Source organism: Dryas octopetala, chromosome 1 (genome assembly GCF_963921425.1).
Source record: "Dryas octopetala chromosome 1, drDryOcto1.1, whole genome shotgun sequence".
NCBI lineage: Eukaryota > Viridiplantae > Streptophyta > Magnoliopsida > Rosales > Rosaceae > Dryas > Dryas octopetala.
In genome coordinates this window covers 24,975,464-25,001,951 of record NC_141366.1, presented here as the reverse complement: position 1 = coordinate 25,001,951, position 26,488 = coordinate 24,975,464, and the positions used below count along the sequence as shown (strand labels likewise).

The window sequence follows — 26,488 nt, the reverse complement described above, 5'->3', positions numbered from 1 at the left end:
ATTACCATATTAGAAAAGTAACTCAAAATACCAAAGCACACACAAGTACAACTGGTGTGGAGTTGAGATCGGCAGCAGGGCGCGTGAAGAAGCGACAGTAACTCTAGATCTTCTCTTCTCCATTGCCAGCTTGGTTTCTTCCCATTGGTGAAAATTCTCCTCTAAGACTGAACCTTGACTGCACACGACCGCACCCTCCCCTTGTCCCTCCTTCAAGTTCAAAGTAGGTGAAAAGCAAACACACATACACTCACTCACTCACTCTCTCTCTCTCTCTCTCTCTCTTTACTCATTGGTCATTGCCGCATTACTACGAGAACCTCTGCTGCACTCTACCTAATCCAATTAAAAAAATCAATTCCAGCAAATTTAGAGCTAACCTTTTTACTTGCCTCTTTCTTGTTTGATGAGCGAGAAAGTGAGAGAGAAAATCAGACAGACACAGTAGTAATTCGGGTTGTTGCTTCGTTTAATTCCAACCATCTGTCCAATCTAAAACCCTAAAAGCTGCTTCTTAAGGGCCTCTCTGTGCGAATCCCCTCTCTTACTCTACCTTTCAGATCGGGGCCATAGCTTAGCTTAGCTTAGCTTAGCTTAGCTCGCTCGCCCGCCCGCCGATCTACTCGCTCTCGCCCGGGTTGATTCAATGGGCGGCTCGGCCGATTCGCGTTGTTGAAATGCTGCTTCTTGTTGAGCACGATTTCGATGTTAATCGGCGATAATGGCGGCTTCTTTAGCAGCATTTGAGCGCCCAAGACCCGGGGGTTCTAATACGGTATCGTTTTCTTCTTTGCTTCTCTTCTTTGCTTGGTTACTGGGAAAATAAGTAGAATTGGATGCAGTGCCGTGGGAGGATCTTATTATTTTTATTGTTTTTATTTTAAAACTTAGTGTTTGTTGGCTATTTTTGGAAGGCCCCAAAACTAAAGCGAATGTATTTCTTTTTTAAATACAATTTGGTTATTTTATTTGTGTTGCATTTGATTAATTTGTTTTATTTTTTCTCTTCTGATTGCTGAGGAAAATATAAAAAGGAAAATAATAGGTACAAGAAATGCAATGTATGGTTAAATTTTACTTATTGGTAGCAATGCACTTGTTGAAATGATTGAAGTTGCGTTAGGCGTAGTCCAATTTACTGTTTTCAACTAATGTAGATACGGATTTGGAATGGTAACTGCAATGCTGTTTCCTTTATTCGAACAAAACCCAAACTTTCCCAAGTTTGGAGGGAATTGACGAAGGCTTTGATGCTTAAAGAGAAATCAATGTATTTATCCATTTTTGATTATTTGAATGAGTTCTTAATTGTCAGCGCTGGGAAGTCTTAATTGGCAGTTTGTCACAATCACAGTTTGTTAATTATCAATATAACCTGATCATCTTTTGGTGCTTAATTTTCGAATTAATTTCACATAGTGCTTGGTGGGTGGTAAATATTCATGCTATTAACACATGAGATGATCTAGCAGGTCTTCAAGAGTGGCCCACTTTTCATTTCATCGAAAGGTTAGTAAACATTTTTCCTTCTCCTGTTCCTTTTTTATTTTTTTATAACAGTTTTGTTTGGGTTTCCCAACTTGTTTATTTATTTAGATACATATATTTTTTTGTTACAATCACTTGCCTTTTATGTGATTACGCCAATTTTGGAAGAACAATTTAGTCAATCTGGAATGGAAAATTTGCTTTCAGAATGTTATCTTACTTAGAATGATATTGTTTACCACATTCATAATTTTATTAATTTGTTGAATCCATTAGTTGCTTAGATCCTCGCACAAGTTTTTCTTTATTAGATGTATAAGTATATTAATTGGTTGAATCCATTAGTTGCTGTTTGTTAGTTTATTTTTATACTAATGTTAATATGAATTTCACATGGAAAACGTGATTTAATATTCACTACTGTTTCCTATAATGGATGGTGCTGTACGAAGGTAATGTAGGAACTATAAGTGCTCTTGAAAGTTTCATAAGATTGAGTTATTCTATATATTTTTGTTTAAGTAATTGAATTATTCTATATTTTTTTGGGTCAAGTAATTGAATTATTCTATTTTTAGGACTTTAAGAAGATTGATGAGAAACATAATACAAAATAATACAACTGTAATGACTGGAGAGAAACGGTGCTAAATCTAATAGTATTTAACACATCTTTTGAAGAGTAATAGTATTCGACAAATAACACTCCTAAAAGAAACACTCAAGGGCATATAACTATTAAACATCTTTCTTTTTGATTACTAGTTTCGTAAGTTTCTGCAACCTTACCTACACACGTTCAACGTTCTACGGATATTCCCTGAGTGAGCAATAAGGGTCTGCGTAATACATATAAACCACATGATAGCTGTTAGAATATTTTCTCAAAACTGTTTGTTTGTGGACTTTTACTGTCTGACGAGAAATGAACTGTTTTTTCTCTTTTCTTTTTTAATTATTAAAAAATTATAATACATTATAAATAATAGAAAGCATAGAAGAGGACAAGGAGTTATGCCAAGGTAAAAAACAAAGAAAAAAGAGAAATACAAACTCCACTGATACAATCCAATGAACTGTTTGCTTGTTTCATTCATCATACTTCATTTCCTCCTTTGGGTTACCATGCAATGATACAATCTCAAATTACTATCCTTTCCTTTGCCCTTGCAACCCTTGCATTTGTTTCCAAAATTTTTTTACTCTCAAGACCAGTTCCTTAAATCTCTGTCGTTAGTCTTGATCTTTCACTCAATGCATCATCTTATCTCCCTTCCTCTTCGACTTTATCCAAGTCCATTATTCGTGCCTTTGTCCCATTTTTCCCTTTTTTTCTTTTTAATTTCCCCCAAAACCTCCTGATTCCTGACCTTTAGTTTTCTCTTTACAATTCCAGCTTCTTCACAAATCTGTACTCTTCCTAATCTTGTGATGTTCCAACCACATATTTTCAAATTGAAATGGCACTGCAGCCCATTTCAAATGGTTGTTGTCCAATGTAATGGGACAGTGGTCCAATACGAGTGCCTCTTGTCTAATTGAGGGAAAACCTACTCCCACTTGGTTGAAATTAAAGATCTGTCCAATCTGCAACACGCCACATTAGATCTTAACTCATGATGGAACAAAATTAGGCATTATCAGAAAACAAGTGAACTGCTTCTTTGGTCATTAACTTGCTCCATCTCTATTTGTTTCTTGACCTTTAAGTTATTTGCACTCTTGCACCAGAGTCTCTTAAGCTCATTACATTCTGATTGCATACAAAAGAATGGGATTTCTCATTAAAAAATTCATAAACTTGGAGAGCAGGGCATTACTTTCAGTCTGTTATATGGTTACTTAGGGCATCGTTGAAATTTTCATTCTATCATATGTAATTAGATGAATTAAGATCAGATGATCGTGGGCGCACAATAGGCTTTCTTCGCTTTTATGATCTCTCATCCTTGTTTAATGTTTTCTATTGCAAATCTTCCAACCAAGTTGATATTGCAGCCTATGTCTCATAGGTCATGGGAACAACTGACTATGTTGCGCCTGTCCTCAAAACTGATATGTTAAGAGTATCTGGTTTCAGTGTTTAATTTTATCAACTAGATTTTGATTTTGATATATATATATTTTTTTATTTTCGTATCATGCATTTCGTAGTTTTATCATAATCACCTTTCCTCCATTCATTAATTATATCTTCAGTTCTTTTTTTTATTTTTGATGAGAAACAATCTTTTATTAATAAAAAAGAAAGGTACAACACAGAGGACAAAATGTCCACTGATCTAATAAACAAATTTGATTAATAACTTCAGTTCTTATCTATTGACTTTGCAGGAATAGGCTGGAAGTCTTGGAAGAAGCGGTGGTTTATCCTCACGCGGACTTCTTTGGTTTTCTTTAAAAATGACCCTGTTAGTATCAATCAGTAATCTCTTTACTTTGTTTTTGACCATACTAATATGTTTATGTTTTCTTTTGATTTCCATTTCCTTTTTATAATTAGCGGCATTGTTCTGCATGATTCAATGTATTTGTTGTACAATATTGGTTGGTCACTGAATTGATGTGTGAGTTAGTTGCATTGGCCTTAAAAATGGTGGATTTGAGACACAGAATTTTTTGTTTTGATCTTGGACAAAGGTTTTAGATATGTGTTTTTATTAATGCTCTGCTTTCTGAGCATTCTTACTTACAAAAATATATAATTAATTTCTTATCCTTTGGAATGATTTAATAGTAAATTATATGTGGCTTTTGAAGTTGATTTTCGGTAGAAAAGAAATAACTATGATTTTTTTGTTTCAATGTCGTATCTTTATTGTTGGGGTGCATACAATGCATGCAGATGTAATTGCAGTGACAATTTGTACTTGGTCCATCCTATAGTGATGTGACGATCAACTTAGTTAGAACAGCTCTTACATTAGTGGTTGGAGCTTCCAAGAATCAATTAGGTTGTCTAAGTTGTAGAAAAGTCTGACATTTAGATTTTTGAGCTTTATGCTTGTTGCTATTGGACTTTTCTGGGCTTCCTAGAGCTTAATTTTTAAAAGTTGATATTGCTGAAACCAGGTTTGATGATGGCCTCGTAAATATAAAATGCAGAAATTTAGAAGAACGAGAAGAATAAGAAGAAAATATATACCTTTGAACTTCGCTAGAGCCTTCTAGGATTCTCACCTAGAAGAATTTTAGTGGAGTATTACCATTAAAGTGAAAGCTTGTTGAAAATTTCCTAATCATAGTTATGATTTTTGTATACTACTAGTTTTTTTGGAACTTAAATAGTAATGCTATAAATAAAAATGATAGATCCCTATTTGGGAAAGAAATATTTATTTTTAATAACTAAAGAAAGCTTGAGAAAAAACCTGAAGAATAATATAATAAACTAACCATGCAAAACCCAGCTAACAAGAAAAATATCCTACTAGGAATTAATGTTGTTTTTGTAGCCATGCCTGTGAAAAGTATTTTGCTGTTATCTATCTATATATATAAAGCCAGAAGGCCTTATGGTTAAATTTTCAAAAACCCAAATGTGTCCTTGGATAGTTAAAATTCATAACAAAGACAATTTAATTAATTAAAGACAAAATAGGAAAAACATAATATGTTAAAGAAAAAAAAATTGAAAATGAAATGTATAAACAACGGACCCCACCTATTAAGTAGTTAGTGGGAGAGAGGGGAAAGCAGTTTCTCCCCAGTTTCATTTTCCTTTTCATATTTTGTTTTTTTTTACTCTGCTATATTTTTTCATTGAATTTTTTTTTTGTTTTAATAAATTAATATATGTATAAAGAAAGGAGTGCTTATATTCCCACCCCCTGTCCTATTTTCCCACCCACCTGATTTTTACATCCACCATTAAATTTGAAAAAAATATAAAAACATTCTTCCCACCCCCCATTTTGCCTATTATACCCTTTGATATACCAACTCAAACACCCACCTACTAAACACTCTTCCCACCCCCCTTTTAACTATCATTCCACCCACCCATCTTTTTTCCAAATAGTAGAAAAAGAATCTTATACCCATCCGACAATTCATTCCTAAATTCCAAATTAAATCCCTAAAATTAATATTCAATTTCTAAATCAAAAGAAACATTAAAATTGAATGAATTCTTGATCTAAAATTATAAATAAATAAATAATAAGGGTTAGGGTAGAGAATAATCATACATTTTAATAGATGTATATGGGCATCAACAAAATAGTATTCTCGATTTTAAGTTTTGGTGACAGGGTAGAATTAGGGTTTATGGAAAAAGATGGGCGGGTGGGATGAGTTAAGGGGGGGTGGGAAGAGTGTTTATAGGGGTGTTTGAGTTGATATATCAAAGGGTATTATAGGAATAATGGGAGGTGGGAATAGCGTTTTATATTTTTTTTCAAATTTAATTGTGGGTGTAAAAATAAGGTGGGTGGGGAAATAAAACAGGGGGGGTGGGAATATAAGCACTCAAAGAAAGCCAATTGGCACACTCGTGAGCGTGTGCCAAGGGGCTAGTGTAAATCCATGGAAGAAACCTTTGGTTAAGGAACACTGAATTTTCAAACCAATAGGAATGCCTTCTTGTGCATCACCTGTTAGAGGTCAATATATGAGGCATACAAAACTTAGGTATCTCTAGGGCACCTAGCTAGACCTCTTAGAAGCATTCCCTGTCTGCAGGGAAAAATATGTGAAATATTTGAGTGATAAAATCTAGATGTGGAAGGTCAACTAATTTTGTTCAGTTCACTCCATTTTTTTGATAAGATACAGAAAATTTATTAATACCAAACTAATGACACTCATTGTGGCCAAGCAGTCCGTCACAACAATTCAATAGTAACTGATCAACTACATCAACTACATGAAAACAGAATTGTTTCTAACGATAATTGAAAACCAACACAACAGTGAACCCTTAAAAAACCGCTTCTTTCCAATCAGCCAAGCAAGAAGAAAATGGTGTTGTCTCTAAACTCTGAAGACACAGCTGATGTTAGCAATTCATCAGTCTCCAGCCTTCCACTGCAAATATCTGGATACAGTCTCATCTGCATAACAAACTTTCTGAGAGGATATGTATTGTTGTCATTGATCCCTTGTCACAAACCACTGCCATGTTGATTAAGTACCTCATTGGATGAATACCAGAAAATGAATACTTCCTTGACATTTTTACTGTCCGGTGGCTATTCCTTCTCCCCCCACATTGTTACTGCCCATTACAGTTTGTTGATTTATTTGTTGGGATAAAAGGTTCACACCTAATGTTCCATGGATCATTTTGAAGTACACTCAGTATTCAACTATGTCAAGAGATATTGGAACTTCTTCCTTTGCCTCATGAAATGGGATGTATCCCTCTTAAGACCTTCATATCACGTCCTTTATAATCTGCCAAAAATATTGTAGTTGAGTTGCATATGTTATGGTTTTTAAGGTCAAAATCTAACAAAATGATCGGCATCCCATCGTTCCTTGATGGACATGTCACATTGGAAACATTAATTTCCATTTAAAGGATCTATATTTCACGAGTGTTACTGGATTGTTGTGTGTTGGAGTTTCAGGACAATCTGCAAGCTGTTAGATGATTTTCCATGCGAAAATCATGAAAACAGAGCAGTGCTTTATTGGTTTTTTTGTGAGTGTACGTATTTGTATGGATAGCTGAGTACTTTTATAGGAGGATGATAGATAGATTCAACTGTTCTGCATCTCTTCACATTATTAATATTATTATTATTTTCTTTTTCACTTTTTGATAAGTCTTTTCACATCATTAAAGTTGTGGGAAAGAAAATGAACAGTTGGGGGATCTATCTTTTAATCAGGAAAAGTGTGTGTGTGTGTGTGTGTGTGTGTCTGTCTGTCTGTCTCTGTCTGTCACATTCTCTCTCTCTCACACACAGACTCCAATATATATATATTTATATATACATGCACAGCAGTTGAAGAACTCTGAAACTCAGTGCTGATATGATTGCATGCTTCTTAAATATTTTGTCTTTGCTAGTGTGTATGCCGTCTGGCTTCATTATTCACCTGTATTTGCTTGCATCAAACATGACTGCAAACTATATCAAGATACCTTTCTTAGGAATTAATGACCAGAATAGATGTTGAAGTGGTTGTCTTTTTATTGGCTATATGGTTGTGTTAAGTGGTTTCCTATTTCTGAGTCACATTTTAGTCAAGTATTTTGATGCTTGGCAATCTGTAATTAACTGATTAATATTATATTAAACCATACACCAAATTTTGTTCATAAATCAATTGTTAATAGAAATGAATATTTATTGGTCTAATTTTTGTGCAGAGTGCACTGCCACAAAGAGGTGGTGAAGTAAATTTGACTTTGGGGGGCATTGACTTGAACAATTCTGGGAGGTATGCATGGCCATTATAACTGTTTGTTGTATAATTCTATGCAGTCTGCCTAATAAGTGCAACTGGTTTCTTGTAGTGTTGTTGTTAGAGAAGATAAAAAGCTGCTGACTGTTTTATTTCCTGATGGACGTGATGGGCGGGCCTTCACTCTTAAGGTGACTGTTTTATATTATCTTGTTTTTCGAAGTCTTATTTGAATATAAAGTACAATTGCATTATTTCTGCTAATATTTTTGCACAAATGACAAAACATTCTCTGTTTCTCCAAATCACAGGCTGAAACGTCAGAAGACTTGTATGAGTGGAAGACAGCCCTTGAACACGCCCTTGCACAAGCTCCAAGTGCTGCTCTTGTCATGGGACACAATGGAATTTTTCGAAATGACACAAATGAAACAATCGAAGGGTCTTTCAATCAATGTTTGTACTTTTCCAGCATTTCACATTTAATGCTTCATGATTTTATCTCTGTTGAGCTTGTTTATTTATGCATAGTTTTGGGCTTTCAGGGAGGGATAAGCGTCCTGTTAAGTCTTTGGTTGTTGGAAGACCAATTCTGCTTGCGCTAGAGGATATTGATGGAGGTCCGTCCTTCCTTGAGAAAGCTCTTCGGTTCCTTGAAAAGTTTGGTACGTTCTGATCTCATTAATACTAACAAAGTTTCAATTGAAGGATAAAATTGTAAGGATGATCCTCGATTGGGAACTTATAAAATTGGACGGTTCTGATCATTGGACAGCATTGTGGGTGGACCCCACAATGTTATTCCCTCACATTCCCTATATAAGGGATCCCCCTTGTGAAGTTATCCTTGTATTATAATACAATAACTCCAGAAATTTTGAAAATGGCCCTCAGACCCCTTTTTTTTCCAAACAAACTTACAAAATAACTCCTCCTGCATGCATCTTGTATCCCTTGCTTATCTATCATGTTTCTCTCGTGCATCCAAAAGTCATACTTGCCAAAGAGTTAACTGGATACTAATTGAAGTATCTGATATGTGTCAAGCGGTTTTTTTTTTTCTCTCATTAGAAGCAAGATTTATGAAAACTCAAAAAATAAATAAAATACAATCCAACTTCAACCTGAAACATCTAACACTAAAACACTATCACCCACAAAACAGACTACAGATTTGTTTATTTCAGTGAATACAAAAGTTTCCAACCCTTTATAACATCAACTCTCCAATCTAACAGAATAACCGAGAAAGACAGATCTCTAAAAGCTGGAGACACCGAAGCCCACAATGATGCCCAGAACCAGACTATATCCCAAGAGGCCTCCACCCCATCCACACTAGTCCTTGAAAATCCTCCTCTTCCTCTCCATCCAAATCACCGAAAATACAGCTGGTACCCCACAATTTCATAAAATATTTGCCCTTCTCCCCCATACCAAAAGACATGTGTCTTTCACAATAGATCTCTTCATTGTGGAACAATTAGCATTGTGTTGAGGTGTTTTGGGGGTGCATCGGTATTGGATACTCCATACGTGATATTTTGGTGTATCTGTGCTTTATAGATGCTCATGTATATATAGATGACTGTAATGAAAAGGTGTACATATATGTTGGTGTTTTTTCATGTCTGGAGTTTTGGGAATTGATGTGTTGGACACCTTGTGTCTGTGTTAATGTATTTCACTCATGTCTTCGTCCACAAAGCATAGCATTGTTGATATCTCCTTTCAGATATTGGATATGCAGAAGTCAAGATATTCTTAGTTTACTACAGAGTGGAGACATCATTAGTGCGAACTATTAACTCTAATTGCCTATGAAACTATTTGGAGACACAAGTTTGGGAATTAACTCAATCTAAGAGATAAAAAATAGCGTGTAAAATTAAGCAGTACAATATACAGTTTTATAATCTGTTATATAATTGTCCAATAGGTACTAAAGTTGAAGGAATTTTGCGACAGTCTGCGGATGTTGAGGAGGTAGAACATAGAGTACAAGAATATGAACAAGGTACCTGTTTTATTAAAGTCGACAGTATCTGCTTTATTCAAGTTGGTAATTGCTTTTGAATATCTTTGGTGGATGGTGAAAACATAATAGATTTTATTATCAATCAGTCGATTGTTTCATTTATTTCAGCTTATGCTCTCAATTTTTTTGGAAGCATGCATTTCAAACTGTGGTTATCCTAAATCAGTTTTTTCATGTTTTAAGGCAAGACTGAATTTGATCCTGATGAGGATGCTCATGTCGTTGGTGATTGTGTCAAGGTACTTTACTGTAACTACGAGATGCCATTTGTTGACAAATATGAGAAATGGATGTATGTCAGTATTTACTAAAGCTGTTTGGTCTGCAGCATGTTCTGAGAGAGCTGCCCTCGTCTCCAGTACCAGCATCTTGCTGCACTGCATTGCTAGAGGCTTATAGTAAGCTTAGCTCTGTAGTTATGTCTCGTCTTTTATTTGATTGGATATAAATAATAAGCTGTTTTGATCGGGTTCTGTAGAAATTAAGTAATAGGAATTATTCTGTGAGTTTGTACAACCACATTTATAAGGTTATATAATTGTCCTTTGTAGATAAAAGATTGGCCTTCAGTCTCATGTGTAGTTATCGATATATTAGTTAATACTCTATGCATGATGCAGAGATTCGCAATAAGTCTCAACATTAATGTTTCTGTCCACTGATAGTTTCCTCAAGTTTCTGAATTTTTTTGTGCAAAATGATGAGCATATATTATTTAATGCAATTAATGTTTTGTACTATTGTTTGTGTTCTGTTTGACAAGAAATTGATCGAAAGGAAGCTCGGATTAATGCAATGCGTTCTTCAATATTAGAGACATTTCCTGAACCAAACCGCCGTTTATTACAGAGGTAACCCTGTATATTCATCTCTTATGTGATTTGAGATCCCTTCTTTCGTCTTTTGCGTAGACAATGTTTGCTGCTTTTTGATTCCTACACTGTATGCTTGAGATTTTATTTTCTGTAATGCGCATACAAATAGATTTTATTTTCTGTAATGCGCATACAAATAATGTATGAGTTTTATGGGAACTAATTATCTTATATGCTGGTAATGAAGGGATGCGTTATAGTTGAAAGATGATGCATATAAAAAATATATAAGCAAGGATGAACACGTCGGTGTCTATTGAAATATCGATATTTTGGATTAATGAAAATATCAGTAAACATTAGAGAAACGATAGATACTTATTTTAATACTTGGAAATTTTGAATGAAACATTAGGAACTGTTAAAATAATTAATAATGCATAAATTAAACATGTAAATTGGATAATAGAATATTCATAACTGACAACCCTTCTCTTTCTATATTCAGTCCCTCTTTTGTAATATGGGAGTACGCCTGTTAGGTTGGATGATTGCCTATGGGAAGATTATGTGATATGGTTCATAGGAGAAGACCATCTGTGTCTCTTTCACCTCAATGGTGTGTGATGTGTAAAAAAGATGCTGAATGTGTCAATCATTTGTTTTTGCATTGTCCAGTAGCTTCATCTCTCTGCCTAAGGTTGTTTAGGGAGACCAAGCTGTGTTGGGTTATTCCGGTTGATTGTGTTACTTTATTATGTAAGAATTATCAGTTCTTTGGTGGAAGGAAAAAGGAAAGGAGCTGGGAACATTTTTGTGTTCCCATCTCCTTCTCTTGCCCAAACCACCTTCGCCATTTGTCGCCACATTACTTCCTCCTTGTACACTAACTCCTCAAATCTTAGGAGAATTTTCGATGGAGTGATTGGGGAGGATTGTGGTCTTCTTTGGGAGAGGGTTTGTTTTTGGGCATCTCTTTGGGCTTCATCTTCTTCCGTTTTTAGGGATATCTCTTTTTCTGTTTTACAGTTAGATTGGAGTGCAGCTGTTTAGTTGTGTGCTGTCTTGTGTATCTGTTGTTTTGATATTTAGCTGGTTTAGTCTTTGATATAAGCTTTAGCTCCTTAAGTTTAGTAAATACCTTATTCACTGTCTTGTACCTGTTGTTTATATTAATAAAATTTTGTTTCTTATAAAAAAAATGGATAATAGAATATGCATGATAAAATATATGACATGTAAAATTTAAACTGCCTGCGCTACGAATGTGCATTTCTGGAAAAAATTTAACTTATATATTTGATATTAGATTTATATTAAGTCTTTTTTGTTATTCATTGATTATGATTATCAAATATATTTGCTACTATCTATATTAAATTAACAATATAATTCTGGACTATGGAATTTTAGAATGTAACTGTAAAAGAAATGACTATGATGTGGACTGAACAGTATATTAGAGAGAAATTTGACTATAATGTTGCTGCACATGTATTAACATTTCGGTACTGGTTGCTTTTGTTTGATTATTGAAGTAGTATATGCATCTAGTTTCCAACAAAGCCCATCCCACGGTTAACAAAAAAGAGCCCAGCTCTTTCTTATGTTTGTGTATTTTAAGTAACATGAATGGGTTATATCTATAAATTGCAATAAAACCCATCCCACTGTTAGGACAAAAAGGGCCCAGCTCTCTTTCTTACACTTGTGTATTTTAAGTAACAGACAAAGACACAATTATTACTTAATGTATTTCCCCCTGAATATGCATTCTGTATCCAATTATGCTAAAAAATTATGTAGATCTATGAACTTATTTTTTCCTTTTTGCTTTTTTGCAGAATTTTGAAGATGATGCATACCATCTCTTCTCACTCTCATGAGAATCGGATGACTCCATCTGCAGTTGCTGCTTGCATGGCACCCTTGCTCTTACGCCCTCTATTAGCTGGTGAATGTGAGTTGGATGATGACTTTGATATAAATGGCGATAATTCTGCCCAGCTTATTGCTGCTGCAAATGCTGCTAATAATGCTCAAGCAATCATTACAACTCTTTTGGAGGAGTATGAAAACATTTTTGACGTAAGATTCTTTCAGTCTATTACTTAAGGAATAGTGGGTTTGTTCTATGCTCTTCCTATTCATACGGTGGATCCTGGAATTATAAATCTTTTTGTTTCAAGCTGTATAGCATAGACTCGGAAGTTGAATCCAACATACCCATAATATATGTTGAAACATGTCAGGCTCTTGCATCCCCGTTTCATATTTTCTGTTGTTGAGGGAGGGGGCAGCATGCAGTGAAAATTGGTTGAACTAATGAAGAAGATGAATTTGGCAGTGGTCCCAGTCAGAGGGATGCGGTCATACAAACAGTAGGAATTTCTGAATAAAATATTAGAGGATTAGGTTAGAAACAAAAGGAGGGTCATTAAGGTAATGTTGGTTATGGAAAACCCAGATTTAGTTCTTCAGGAAAGAAAGCCTGAGAACATTGATAGAAGGTTGGTAGAAAATTTGTGGGGTGTTTGGTTTAAAAATTGGGTTGGGTTGCCTTTGTGTGGAAGGTCAGGTCGGTATTCTAGTCATGTGGCATCAGGTCGCCTTTATCTGTGTAATGTAGTGGGAAAGTAATAGAAGAATCTTCAAAGATAAGGAAGAAGAGTTTGGATTTCATTTGGGACAAAATCAGATGTTCTACTTCTTTGTAGGGCTAATTGTCTAAGCATTTTAGGATATTCCCTTTAGTGTAATCAATCTTGACTGGTCTGGAGTTTTGCAGTAAGTATCTTGTTTGCTCTGGGTGTTTAGGTCTTAGTGTGTTTTTGCTTGGTTCTGATAGACGTCTTCCTTTTGTATTTGGTTTTCTCTCTTTTATCACGGTTCTTGTTTCCTGTCAAAAAGAAATTCTCTTTTGTCGAAAGTTCTGTATAAGTTAGAGATAATTGGTTATTTGAGATTCTGGCAACTTGCCCGACACAGATAACTTACCCATGCAGGCTATGTGTTCTATTGATGATAGGGCCATGAGAGCTGAACTTCAAAGTTAAGACTTTGCTGTTCTTGCATTTCCCAGTTATGATAGGAGACTTTACTTCATCTTAGTTAATTGTTTGAACCCATTTTCTTTCTTTTTCTTTTTTCTGTGGCTACTTTCTATGACCTGCATTGGAAGATTTGTCATGGCATCTCTAGTAACTTTAATATAATATCAAATAAAGAGTTAATTACACTTACACCCCCTGAAGTTTATCGTCTTTTCACATACACCCCCTGGAGTTTAAAAAATTACACATACACCATTGAGGTTTCAAAACTATTGCATATAACCCCCTACAAGCGAAAAAAATAAATAAACAAAAAAGAAAATATTTGTATTGAGGTTGGACTTTATACCTTGAGTAATCTTATTAGGCCATTTAACCCCTTAGCATGCCTTTTTACATAATTTCTCATCATTTTTTGCTCACTATAGGGGGTTATATGCAACAGTTTTGAAACCTCAAGGGGTGTATGTGTAATTATTAAAACTCCAGGGGGTGTATGTGAAAACACAATAAACCTCAGGGGGTGTCACTATTAAATGGATTCTGCTTTATGAACTTAAATAAAACGCTTCATTCCTGAAAGAAAATTTTGGTGACACTGATTTTTATGGTCTATCTTTTACATGCTATTGACAACGGCTGTAACTCTCAAGCAGTTCAGTTTCTAATTCCAGGTGGTTTTTACTTATTGGACTATTTTTTCAGGATGATAATCTACTAAGGTGTTCTATCTCTGCTGATTCTCGAATTGAGAACAGTGGGAGTGAGGATTCATCTGACGAAGAAAATCTAGACACAAAAGACAACGGTTACCATGATGCAGAAAATGAAGTTGATCCGGAAACAGAAGATGACCCTGATCGTGTACATAGTGGGAAATTGAGTGAAAGTAGTGGTTATGCTGGAAGCGACCTCTATGATTATAAGGTTCTCTCTCTCTCTCTCTCTATATATATATATATATATATCAACTCCCTCCACCGTGTGTGTGTCTTGCTCTATTACATTTATGGTTTTAATCTTTATGTTTATTATATATTAATGGTCAGTTTGAATTAATTAATTATTTTATTTTTTAATCTTATATTCTGCTTAACGATTTATAGTCTTTTTCTCCGGTGAAACAACAATGCGTGATGCCTTCCAATGCTGTTGATTGCGTTGACTTTTGTTTTTTTTGTTTTTTTTGAGAAGAAAGAAAATTTTTATTGATCAAAACTCAAAGCAATACACGCAATGGACAAGATGTCCATTATTTAAGAGAAAAGATCAAAAAGAAAAACATAGAGTTAAGCCTCATAAAGCAGAATCCATTTATCTAAGTGCTGCCCTCCAATCTAAAATTATATTGAATAAATATACACCCCTGAAGTCACTAGTAACAGATGCCCAAAGGGAAGACCAAAAAACTACTCAATCCCACAATTCTTCAACATCTGCTCCTCTATAATCCTCAAAAATTCTTCGATTCCTCTCCATCCAAATAACCCAAAAAATGGCCATCATTCTGCAATTCCAAAACACCTTGGCCTTCTTAACCCCACCAAAATCAAAGAACTTTTCACTCAACAAAGAATAGCACCCTTCTGGCGTTACCCACATTACCCTTGCATCTTTGAATAAATTTGACCACAGCTTTGCTGCTACAGAACACTGAAGGAAAATATGATCAACACTCTCCCCTTGAATGTTACACTTAACACACCTGCTTGGAGATAAACAAACATTTAGCATTCTTTTTTGTAGAATATCACAAGTATTTATCTTTCCAAGAGCTAACCAAGCCAAAACTCTGACTTTTGGAGGAACTTTTTCTTTCCAAATCAAGCCTGCCGGTAGAAAAAGACTACCATCGCCATGCCCACATAGAAAAGTAAAAAAAGACTTTGAAGAGAAATACCCTTTAGAGTCCAATTTCCAAACTATTGAATCTCTAGTGGACGACAAATGAACTTTCTCAAGCACTAAGAGTATGGATGACAACTCCTCTACTTCTAAGTCATTTAAATTCCTTCGAAAACCCAGGTTCCAATTTGGTTGAAAATTAACTCCCCCTGCCATTTCTGCCACTGATAAACCGTGATGATCTGACAAATTATACAACCTTGGGAAACAAATTTTAAAAGCCTCCTCTCCTCCCCAAACCACGTTGACTTCATCATCCAGTGTTAGCCTTTTGATTCTTAATTGTATTGCATTAACTTGATTAAACACTTGGGAAATTTGATGGCAGTGCAACTTGTTTGCTACATTGTGTTGATTTTCTGACAAGATTGATAAAAAGATCTATTTTTTTCTTACAAGATGTTGGCTGTTTTGTTTATTTTTTGTTCATTCCTTGATTATCTCTGTGGTGTTTTTATTTTTTATCTTTGCATGCAAATTCCTTATCATTTCTATTGGTTTTTTTGTTTTTTCTATTGAAATGTTCACCTACATGAGTTATAATCATTTTGGTTGATATGTACCTTGATGTGCTCATTCAGGCATTTGGGGGTGATGATTCTGATGTTGGATCACCTAAAGGAAATCATGCTTCAGCTGAGAGCTCAAATTTATGTGTTCCACAACAGATCAGAGATCCAAATGCTGAAGTGACAGAAAGAGGAGGAAAACAGAAAAAAGAAAATGAAAATTCAATTAGTGAGGTGGACACACCAAGCGCATCACCTGCTGGAGATTCTTACAGATCAATGGGAGAGATTCTGTCAGCAATGGATCCAGGGCATCCGTTACCGGTTTCTGGACTTGAATCAGGAGCTGTGAAGGCAGTGGGTAAAGTTACAGGCTCCAATCATAATACAAAGCGATCGGCATTTTGGGGAAGAAACAATGTAAGTTCTCATTTGTTGATATATCTTTTATCTTAAGTTGATTGTGGGGGTTAACCCAGTTAGCATGCCACATTTGAAGGATAGGTGATTTCTGTTCATTTTTCTGATCTCCAATAATCTACTTAATTTCAGTCTAGATAGATCTTCTTTCTGTTATTATTATTTTTAATAGGAAACTGATAATTTGTATATATAGTTAAAGAATTGCTACTGGAAAGTGAATAAGTAGTCCAGTAAAACAGTAAACAAACAGAAAAAGCTAACCTCAAGATAAAACCAAACCGCACTAATCTGATGAGCAAGTAAATCAAAATACATTGTCAAGCATAACACAGTCTAGATAGATCTTCAATTTATGTAAAAGATAAAAAATGATTCAAAGACCTTTTCTGAAACTATATAGGGTGTTTGAAGCCTTATTATTGATAAAGTTTGTCGGATTATTACTGTTCCTCAAAGCTTAAGCTGTTAGGATGTGGGCCAACATTGATTCTATATTCTAACACTCCCCCTCACATGTGGGTCTCTCTCCAACATTAGAGTCCAACATACGGAATTCAACTTTTATTTGGAGGATAGAATTGCAGGGATTCGAACTCAGGATCTCCTGCTCTAATACCATGAGAAAGTTTGTTGGATTACCATTATTCCCCAAAGCATAAGCTATTAGGATGTGGACCAACATTAATTGTATATTCTAGCAATTATTTCATGCTTTTGTCCCTCTACCTTTTATGTGCAATATTTTGAACATTTGTATATGCATTTTGATTGTTAATATCATTTCAATCTGGTTCTTCTTTTCCCTAAAGTCTAATTAACTCTATGCATGCGCTTCTTATCTTTCACCACTTTGCCATTACTCATTGTAACTTATCTTGACTGCCTCATTCTTTTTAGTACCACTAGTAGTAATACTAATACTGCAACTGATGCTTCTGTTATAATAACTATTCTGTGAACTCTGTTGATGGTTTTTATGTAGTTTCCATGGTCTTGAGGGTTGCCTTTTTCATCTACTTTCACATCCATCAAATAGGTTTCTTTTTCCTTTAATAGTTTAGATCTTTTATAACTTAAATATATGCCATCTCATAACTAGAATTGTAAATCAATCTAGACTGGGAGGTTCAATGTGACACATACTAGAAAAAAATTAATGATGCAGTGCACAATAAAAAATTATTGGTTAAGAATATAGCATTCAAATAGTTACCTTATCCCCATTTTATAATTCATATTTAAAAACATATAAAAGGAAATATTTAAACCTAGAAAATATAAATTCATTTAGAGTTATTTATGATGACCATGATTCTATGAGCATTAGAGTGATGTTCATTAAGATCAATGAAATAGTATGGGAGAGGGAAGAGTGATGACTGAACATATTTGGTTGGTAGGAAAGTTGAGGAAAACTTTCATATATGAAAGTGAGTGAGTCAGAGGTGCAAGTGGAGTTATGTGAGTATGGCTGGGGGATGTGTGGGTTCCATTGGTCTCCAATGCTTTGCATTAAACTGCGATTGGAGGGGGACGAAAAAAAGGATGGTAAGAAATTGAGTACCATACTTTAAAATTAACCATAATTTGGAATAGATTTATTTATTTTTCTAGGTTTAATTCTTCTTATAGACTATTGATAAAGATTTATTGGATGCCTCCTATAAATTAGATTTTTTAAATATCACAAAGCTTTAATCTTATTTTTCTAATTCATTGATTTTATGGTCCTTTTGTGTGTGTGTGTGTGTGTGTGTGTGTGTGTTTGTTTGTTAATGTGCATTTCTAGTATAGGTTCTTTTTGTTTTTTTTTTTTTAATCTTTATTATGCGATATTTTATCTTTTGAGAAGAAACAGATTTTATTGCTATGTAAAAAGGGATTACACAGCAGTGGACAAGAAGTCCACTTTCAGATATACATCCAGAAGAGCTTAAAACAATCATACAGCAACCATAGTCGAGGGTTACAAACAAGCCAAACCATTACACAACAGCCTTAAATCCTAAACATATTCACACGCTGCAGCCTTCCAATCAAGAAAAATAGTGGAAAATGAGAGGTCCAGGAATTCTGAAGTGACTGATGCTCAAAGTGAAGCCGAAAATTTAACTCTGTCCCATAATCCTCCTGCCCATTGCCAAACTGGTCTTCAAAGATTCTTTTATTCGTTTCCATCCAAATAACACCAAGCATCCCCACAGAACTTTAGCCTTCTTCCCACCCCCCTAAAACTTTGCCTTTTCAGTTAACAAAGTAAGACACCAATTTGGTACAACCCAGCTTACGTTCAGCTCCCTAAATAATTCCAACCATAGACTTAGAGCACTTGGGCAATGCAGAAAAACATGATCCACAGTTTTCTCCCTTTTTTTGATACATTATGCAACAATTTGGAACAAGCAAGTACCTGGTCTTCTCCTTTGAAGCATATTGCAAGTGTTTACCTTTCCATGCACCATGGTCCATGCAAGAATCTTAACCTTAGAAGGAACTTTTGCTTTCCAGATCTGATGGAAAGGATAAAAAATCAGAAAACCAATAGAATCAATCAAGATCCTGCTAAAAGATTGTCAAACATAAAATGTGAAGATATTCCTTGTTCTGGAGGAGACAATGAAGCAGACATATAATGTGAACACATGCTAAAAGATAGTCTGGCTTTTGCAGTTTTTGTTTTAAAATGCAATGACATCTGATATTCTTTATTAATTTTGTACAGGCAAGAAAGACACCGTCAATGGAATCAGTCGATTCGTCTGGGGAGGAAGAGTAAGAAACTCATTAAATGTATTTGTACTTTGCTATATGGCATGCATACCTTTCACTTTACCTTTGCATTTAGCTCCATGTTTTAGTGTTTATGGTTCAGGCACTGTTTTGAAGAGTCATGCCATTTATGGCTTGGAAGCAGTTCAGTGCATACTGTTCCTGTTTGTATCATTATTTGAAGGATAAATTTTGTAACTGAATGTTACCATTGCCTTCAAAAGATGTTCTGGATCTTAGCTTTTGGTCTTATTTGTTGTAGCGACATGTCAAATGCTCAGCATCTGCTTATCAGTTTAACGTTCTTCACATTTAAGTCCTTATATGTTCTTGGATAGACATGCTACGTTTCATTTTGAACTTTACAATTTGCCTTTAAGTTTTAGCTCTTCAGAGAAAATCTAATCTGTGCTGTAATTTGCTTTTCTACTATTTTCCAATGAGTGAATTAATTGTTTTTTCGTTTTGGTTTTAGGCTCTCTATTCAGAGGCTTGAGATTGCCAAAAATGACTTGCAGCACAGGATTGCGAAAGAGGTAGCTATACTGCTGCATAAATTATTAAAATGTCAAATCATAGAAACTGGTGCTGTTACTAACAGAATCAGTCACCTTCTATTATAGGCTAGAGGAAATGCAATTTTACAAGCTAGCTTGGAGAGAAGGAAGCAAGCTTTACATGAGAGGCGCTTGGCACTGGAGCAAGATGTATGTTCAATGAAAATATGTACCTAATTCCCCCTCTTCGCCCTGGTATTTTTGTATATTCTTGATGTCTACATCAGAAGGTCTGGGTTTAATCTTCAGTTTGACACTGGGAGGGTTAACTGTTCAAACTTCCTTTACAACAGTGCAAGAGAAGCAAGCAACATTAATCTTTCTGGAGTTTCTTATCTGAATGGGCTTTGGCAGTGGTAATGATGCCAATTAGTGCACCTCTAGTCTATAGTTGCCAAAGACAAGCAATTGTGCTGGTGCTGTCAGTTGCTTAGGCGACTAGCTAACATGAACTCTGCACTAAATTATTAGTAATTGAATAAGATACACATTTTTTTCTTTGTGATTTGGATATTTTATTAGTTTTTTTCTTTTTCATTTTGATATTTTATAAGTAAAGAAGTCACTTGATACAATTATATTTGATACTAAAACCTGTCTACTGTCTCCCCTATTATTAATTGTAGGTTGTGAATGTGGGAGCTAGATCTATTGTTTGTAGCATATGTGTAGTATCTAATGACATTTTTAACACGCACACACGTAGATCTAAAAGTATTCTCTCTTTTGCTTGTTAAGAGTTTATAAGATCTTAAAACCTGCGTACTTCTCCTTTCTTTTCTTTTTTTTCTTTTTTTTTTTTATCTAATCTGTACATTATGATACAGGTTTCAAGATTGCAAGAGCAGCTACAAGCTGAACGAGATCTTAGAGCAGCATTGGAGGTGGGCTTGAGCATGTCTTCTGGACAGATAGCCAGTTCACGTGGCATGGATTCTAAGGTTTGTAGATTGTAAGGATTTGCTTCTAATTTAAGTTTTTTTGCTCATATCCTTGTGTAATGCAAATTTGTATGACTCAAAACTGATGTGAAGACAAGGGCTGAGCTAGAGGAGATAGCTCTTGCTGAAGCAGATGTGGCCAGGTTGAAGCAAAAAGTTGCAGAACTCCATCATCAACTTAATCAGCAACGGCAGCATCACTATGGTTCTCTCTCTGATGCATGTGACCGTTTCCAAAATGTTCAAAATCATAGTTCTCAACAGTGAGTGTGCAGAACCATGTTATCTTTTTGAATTTTTTTCTCTCGTGGTGTCAAGTGCATTATGTACGAACAGAAAATGTGCCTGATATCAAAGCGACTGTTCTCAGTTGCAGTAATTATGATACGTCACTTTGAAGGCTATTTAATCTTCATAAACCTAATACCCTGATATAGTGTTTGGGTTTTTCTAAACTAGATTCCTACGTGTTTGGGCTTTTCTTCCATGCAATTTGTAGGACCTATAATAATAATAATGATGTTATAGCAGTATAAATATGACATGGATCATTTGTAGCCATAATAGAGCTATAGAGCTATAGAGCTATCACTCCCTGTTGAATCTAGAGCTATAGATTTCTTTTATTTATGGGCAGCTTTCTTTTGAGGAATTTTCTGTAAGAATTCTCCAAGGGGGAGTGATAGCAATGTTCTATATGAGCAACTTTCTTTTAAGAAATCCCAAAATATATGTATCCTTTTCGTTTTCTCTAGGGTACTTTATGTTTTTATTTTTCCACCTGGGCAGCAGGGATGGAGTCATGGTACTTGTTGCATAAATGCATTTAAGGTATGACTTTAATGGGTAATTAAAAAATAAATAAATAAATCAGTAATAGTATTTTTTTGAAAAAGAAATATGAAACTAGTAAATGTGATGGACTTTTGAGTATGCAGAGTTCTGTAGTGGTTCTCAGCTGCAAGTCGTGCAAAATTGACATTCTAGTCATTAAAATGGGGTGGTGTAGATGATGTTACATCTATCTATAAGACTGAACACCGATGGTTCTTGCAATTTGGTTGGAAAGAATGGTGATTTACTTTCAGCCTTCTTTTAATTTAAAATTTTGTTTGAATTCTGCAGGAGGTTTCTTCAGCAAGATTTTGATGCAACCCTGGCATATTGTAATAATGAAAGGAAACAGAGGAATGAGGTGTTATGTTTTTCTATCTTAATTAATACTCTAAACTAGGCATCATTCTTACTTGGATTTTTTTTTCATTATCTTTTCCTTTTCTTTTTTTTTTTTCATTTATTTACTAAATTTTGTTCTTTCTTTGTTTGCTTTTCATTCCATATGGTAATACTACATATATTCCTCAATTATCGGTCAAAGAATGGTCTTGGCCTCCCATTCCAACATATCTGATGCTTTCACGAAATATGACTGATTTCAACACACATTTATTTAAACTTTTTAAAGTGTTGTTTGCTCTTTGAATTGTTTCATTTCTTTGTGATTTGCCCTATTTTAATTTCAATGTTTCTGTTCTCACCAATCTAACACTCCTTAACTGTCTACAGGAGAGTTTGTTGGGTGCAGATTGGAGGAATATTAAAGGACAAATTTTAGCGTCTGGCAGCAGTACAAGGCAGCCTTCTAGGAAGCAATTCATGGATCCAGCTAGCATGAGCGAATCGAAAAGTACTGATGCATCCACAAGTTTGTCTGTTGATGAGCTTTGTGCTGTTGATTCTGCTTCTTCCATGCCATCCACTTCAAGAGCAGCAGAGGCAAGTGTTCATTTTTGCCAAGAATTTGTGTCAAGTTTAAGTTTCCATTTTTTTTTTTTTTCCTGATATTTTATCTTATTTATTAGAGCTATAGTCTTTTAAAATAATGCTTGTCTGTTTCTTTGAAATCTTTAACTTGTATGATCACATCTGCAAATTATTACTACTAAGTTCTTTATTTTTGCTTGGTTGTTTGTAACTCTGGAATGATTCCAGCCATCTAAATGATTGCAATGTATTGACTTTGTGACTATTGTTGTAGGTGATGGATTATCCAAGACATCCATCAACAGCATCTTCCGCCTTAGTAGAATTAACAAGTCGTCTTGATTTCTTTAAGGAAAGACGTTCTCAGCTGATGGAACAGCTTCATAATCTTGATTTAAATTACGGCACAACATCTTTGCAAGACTCTGTCTATAGACCATCATCCCCGCCATGGAATTGACTGGCGAAGAAGATGCTCATCGAATGAGTCGGGAGAAGAATGCCAGACACCTTGTTGTTGTATATCCTTTGATAATGTTGCATATAGTTGTATCTCATGTGCTACTCTGTTTAATATTCTTGTTTCATATTCAAAGTTTCTTCTTTTTCTTTCTGTGAGGATGTGTACGGAATTCTCGTCAGAGGTGTTTTCCTTTTGTTCTGCTTATTGATTTTTTTGTCGTCAAGGACGCTGTAAACAAATCACTCTGTTGTTGTGTCTATAGGTGGGCTAATGTTATTGAACAATAATATTTATAGTGAGCAAAACTTTTTGGGTAAGGCACTCACATTTTGTGCATAATTTATATTTAGATTAATTTAAAGCATTTTTTATTTAAGAAAGGATAAATATATTTCTTATTATGATTGTTATGAATTTTAAATTAGATTATATCTCCAACTCTAAAGAGGTTTAGTTTCTTTAACAAAATATTAGCAATTGTGCGTAGTTTAAAATACCAAAGCGGACACTGTTTGAAGGCGAATTATCTTTTGAATACTTAGTCTTCTCCTCAGCTGGCAACTCAAAGAAGCGATGAGTTGCTTCCTTGACATGCTCAAGCACTTCAATGGGCACCCCATGATTGACTACTTGAAAGAACCCCCACTTCTCTGCTGCATTGCAAATACACTCTGCCACTTTTGGGTCGTCCATGTCCACGATGGGAATGGACTCTTTGGGCATTACCACACTCCTACTCATCCTTTCTTCAACCGGTTGGATATATTGCTTGGGTAGGCTTTTGAGACCCATTTGTGAGAGACCCTTTACTCCATTCCCTTTGTTTATAACAAAGTCAGTGAAATCGGAGGGTTCGGTGATGCTTTTGGTCATGGTTGCAGCCATTTCTACAAGTTGGAAGTGGACAGAGCTTGAACAGAGTTGGATTATACGAGTGGTGGTGACTGGTGAGTGGTCTATTGATTGATGTACATGTCCTGCAGAGGCAGCAGGGCTATTTATATTTCAATTAATTGTAATAATAATAACTCACCAACTCACCTAGCAGTTAGCATGCCTCCTTGGAAGTGTGCCAAATACTTACTGTTCCACAAATAATATACACGCTCTCCCACTTTTTAGAAAACATATCGAGATGTTTTGAAACCAAAGCTCTGATATCATATTAAACAATTAATGTATGTCAAAAGCTTATGTCAAGCTAACAATCAAGAATAAAATATCTTCCAAAGCTTTGGGGTAGGTCAACGTGGGTGCTTCATGGTAAAAGTACAACAAATTAAGCCACATATATCTTCCTAATTAAGCTCCTAGCTTTAGGGGTTGGTGATGGGGGGTGCTTCATGCTCATAACATAAATTTTTCATTTCCTACAATAATGCACAGTTGGGATAGGATTTAGGAAAAGAGATTTTCTCAACTAAATAAAATAAAATACTTAGAACTTTGAATTGAACTAAATATAGCATAATCCAATTGGATCAAATCCTTGAATCAGGACATAGAAGCAACAAAAGAGTGTCATATCCCAACACTTTGGATTCTCCCTTCTCAACACTCAGATAGAGAGATCTGAAAAAAAGAGTGTCAGCCTTTACTTTCTTTGTTCTTTTTCATGCTCTATATCCATCCTCATTCCTCAAGGATAATGGGACTTGTGGAAGGCTCAGAATATTTGGCTCTACTCTTCATTGATCTTCATTGTGTTGTGAGCTATCCCCTCAGGCCCTCACCAAGACTGCAAACAGGCTCCTTAACCTTTTAAGCAGCCTCAACTTCGTCTGGGATAAGAGTATTACTACTCCACTTCTTGTGTTGCTAGCTACTCAAAGACTAGAGGCAGGCTTGCTGTATAATTAATGTAGATATAACCCTATAATATCATACACTAATGATCTGGATTCTTTACTAATTCCTTGTGTGCTAATTTCATACTAATCAATAAAACTTACGTGTTTTACTGCGTAATTTCATGGTCGGAATCATTCATTTTTTTTATCACCCTTCAAAGATCATTTCATACTTATATAGTATATTTTGATGCAATAAAAGTGGGAAAGTTTGTTTAATTAGTGTCAAAATAAGTTGTGCTGCGGAAGGCTAGGACTCCTACTGTATAAGGAGCTAAATATTCTCCTTTGTAATTAACATGATCCTGTCCATTTAATATCAAGAATTATTAAGTAATATTGCATATTACGTTTTTTTATTCTTTTCCAAAATTGTTTTTTGTTTTTATATTTAAATTTATACATGAAATAATAGAACTATGATTCAATCCCTTCAATATAAAGAAAATTTTAGACTATCCATTTAACCCTAACCCTAAAGCTCTAGGGCTGGCTATTAAGGTTGGTACGTATTAGTCTATTTAGCCTAAAACGTATTTGATATTTAGATTGATCAATTAAGTTGCCCCAACCATCAATCTGAAGTCAACCCATTTTAATCGGCAGCTCTAACCAATCCTCACAAGTCAACCTACATTTCAAGCTTTTTATATATATAGATTCTCTAGCTAGTTCTACTAGGATCAAGTTGAGCCCGCCCCAAGTTACATACGTATGCATAACCCTTCAACTTTTTTTTTTTTTTTTTGAAAATTTGCCCCTCAACTTTATTAAATAAATCATTGCCCCAATGTCATTATCATCATAGATTCATAATCAGCAATTTTTCCATGGAAAACCATTAGACAATTACATATCAAAACTGCAACACACTCCCTGTGGACTGTATAATGTGGGTGTCATTCTCAATAAGTCACATTATAATACACAGAAATAGATAGATACAAAACTATAATTACACCCCTCTATTGACAAAATTGCATTAAAAAATCAAAATCATGCATGCTCATCTAATGTTGTCATGTGTCTTATCTTAATTAATAATATTTAATTAAATCTCAATACAGCAGCCTGATTGGACAAACCCAGAAAACTCCTTGGGCACACTAATCCTGTCTAATTTACCATTTTGCCCCTCCTTGATGTAGAGGCTGTCTGTGTCCCATGGTGGCCCACCCCTTAGCTTGGGTCAGTAGTCTTACGTTATTTGAGATTTTTGTTCAACTTAAGTGTTTTATCCAAAATCTTTTTAAGCTCGCCAAACATTAGACAAGGGACAAGGGACTGTTAACTCTTTTAGTTACTTAGTCTTGTGCATTCTCGTCCACCAAAGGGTTAAGCTTATGTGAAGCAAGATTTTTGAACTCAGATCTCAAAAATTCAATTACTTCTTTGAGACATTTGAGATCAAATGTCTAAAAATTCGGTTACTACTTTTGTAATGTTTCTTACCATGATTGTTGCACAAAATTAATTGAAGGTCAAATTTTTTTTTTTTTCCTTATAAATACCCACCAATTTGATTACTACTTTTGTAATATTTCTTACCATGATTG

General features: G+C 34.9%; 1 protein-coding gene and 1 pseudogene across 1 annotated transcript; one reads left to right on the top strand and one right to left on the bottom strand.

The window, feature by feature from the left end:
• The first annotated feature begins 203 nt into the window (after window positions 1–203).
• On the top strand, window positions 204–23,407 carry LOC147299382 (Rho GTPase activation protein (RhoGAP) with PH domain-containing protein). The gene is made up of 22 exons (XM_086241466.1): window positions 204–775; window positions 1,473–1,509; window positions 3,823–3,899; window positions 7,811–7,881; window positions 7,958–8,036; window positions 8,157–8,301; window positions 8,391–8,510; window positions 9,785–9,862; window positions 10,067–10,122; window positions 10,212–10,281; window positions 10,647–10,734; window positions 12,543–12,786; window positions 14,457–14,678; window positions 16,238–16,585; window positions 19,311–19,360; window positions 19,833–19,893; window positions 19,981–20,064; window positions 20,742–20,855; window positions 20,949–21,118; window positions 21,981–22,050; window positions 22,422–22,631; window positions 22,894–23,407. Exons 1-22 carry the CDS (start codon window positions 722–724, stop codon window positions 23,077–23,079), a joined length of 2,634 nt encoding a protein of 877 aa, XP_086097592.1. The 5' UTR covers window positions 204–721; the 3' UTR covers window positions 23,080–23,407.
• Window positions 23,408–23,541: 134 nt separating this feature from the next.
• LOC147299381 (feruloyl CoA ortho-hydroxylase F6H1-3 pseudogene) lies at window positions 23,542–23,967 on the bottom strand (annotated as a pseudogene).
• Window positions 23,968–26,488: the final 2,521 nt, after the last annotated feature.

Bases quoted from the DNA above. Each gene is read 5' to 3' on its own strand.
- LOC147299382 (XM_086241466.1), top strand. From the start codon at position 722: ATGGCGGCTTCTTTAGCAGCATTTGAGCGCCCAAGACCCGGGGGTTCT. The intron at 16,586-19,310 runs GTAAGTTCTCAT...AATTTTGTACAG, and splicing joins CATTTTGGGGAAGAAACAAT to GCAAGAAAGACACCGTCAAT. The intron at 22,051-22,421 runs GTGTTATGTTTT...AACTGTCTACAG, and splicing joins AAAGGAAACAGAGGAATGAG to GAGAGTTTGTTGGGTGCAGA.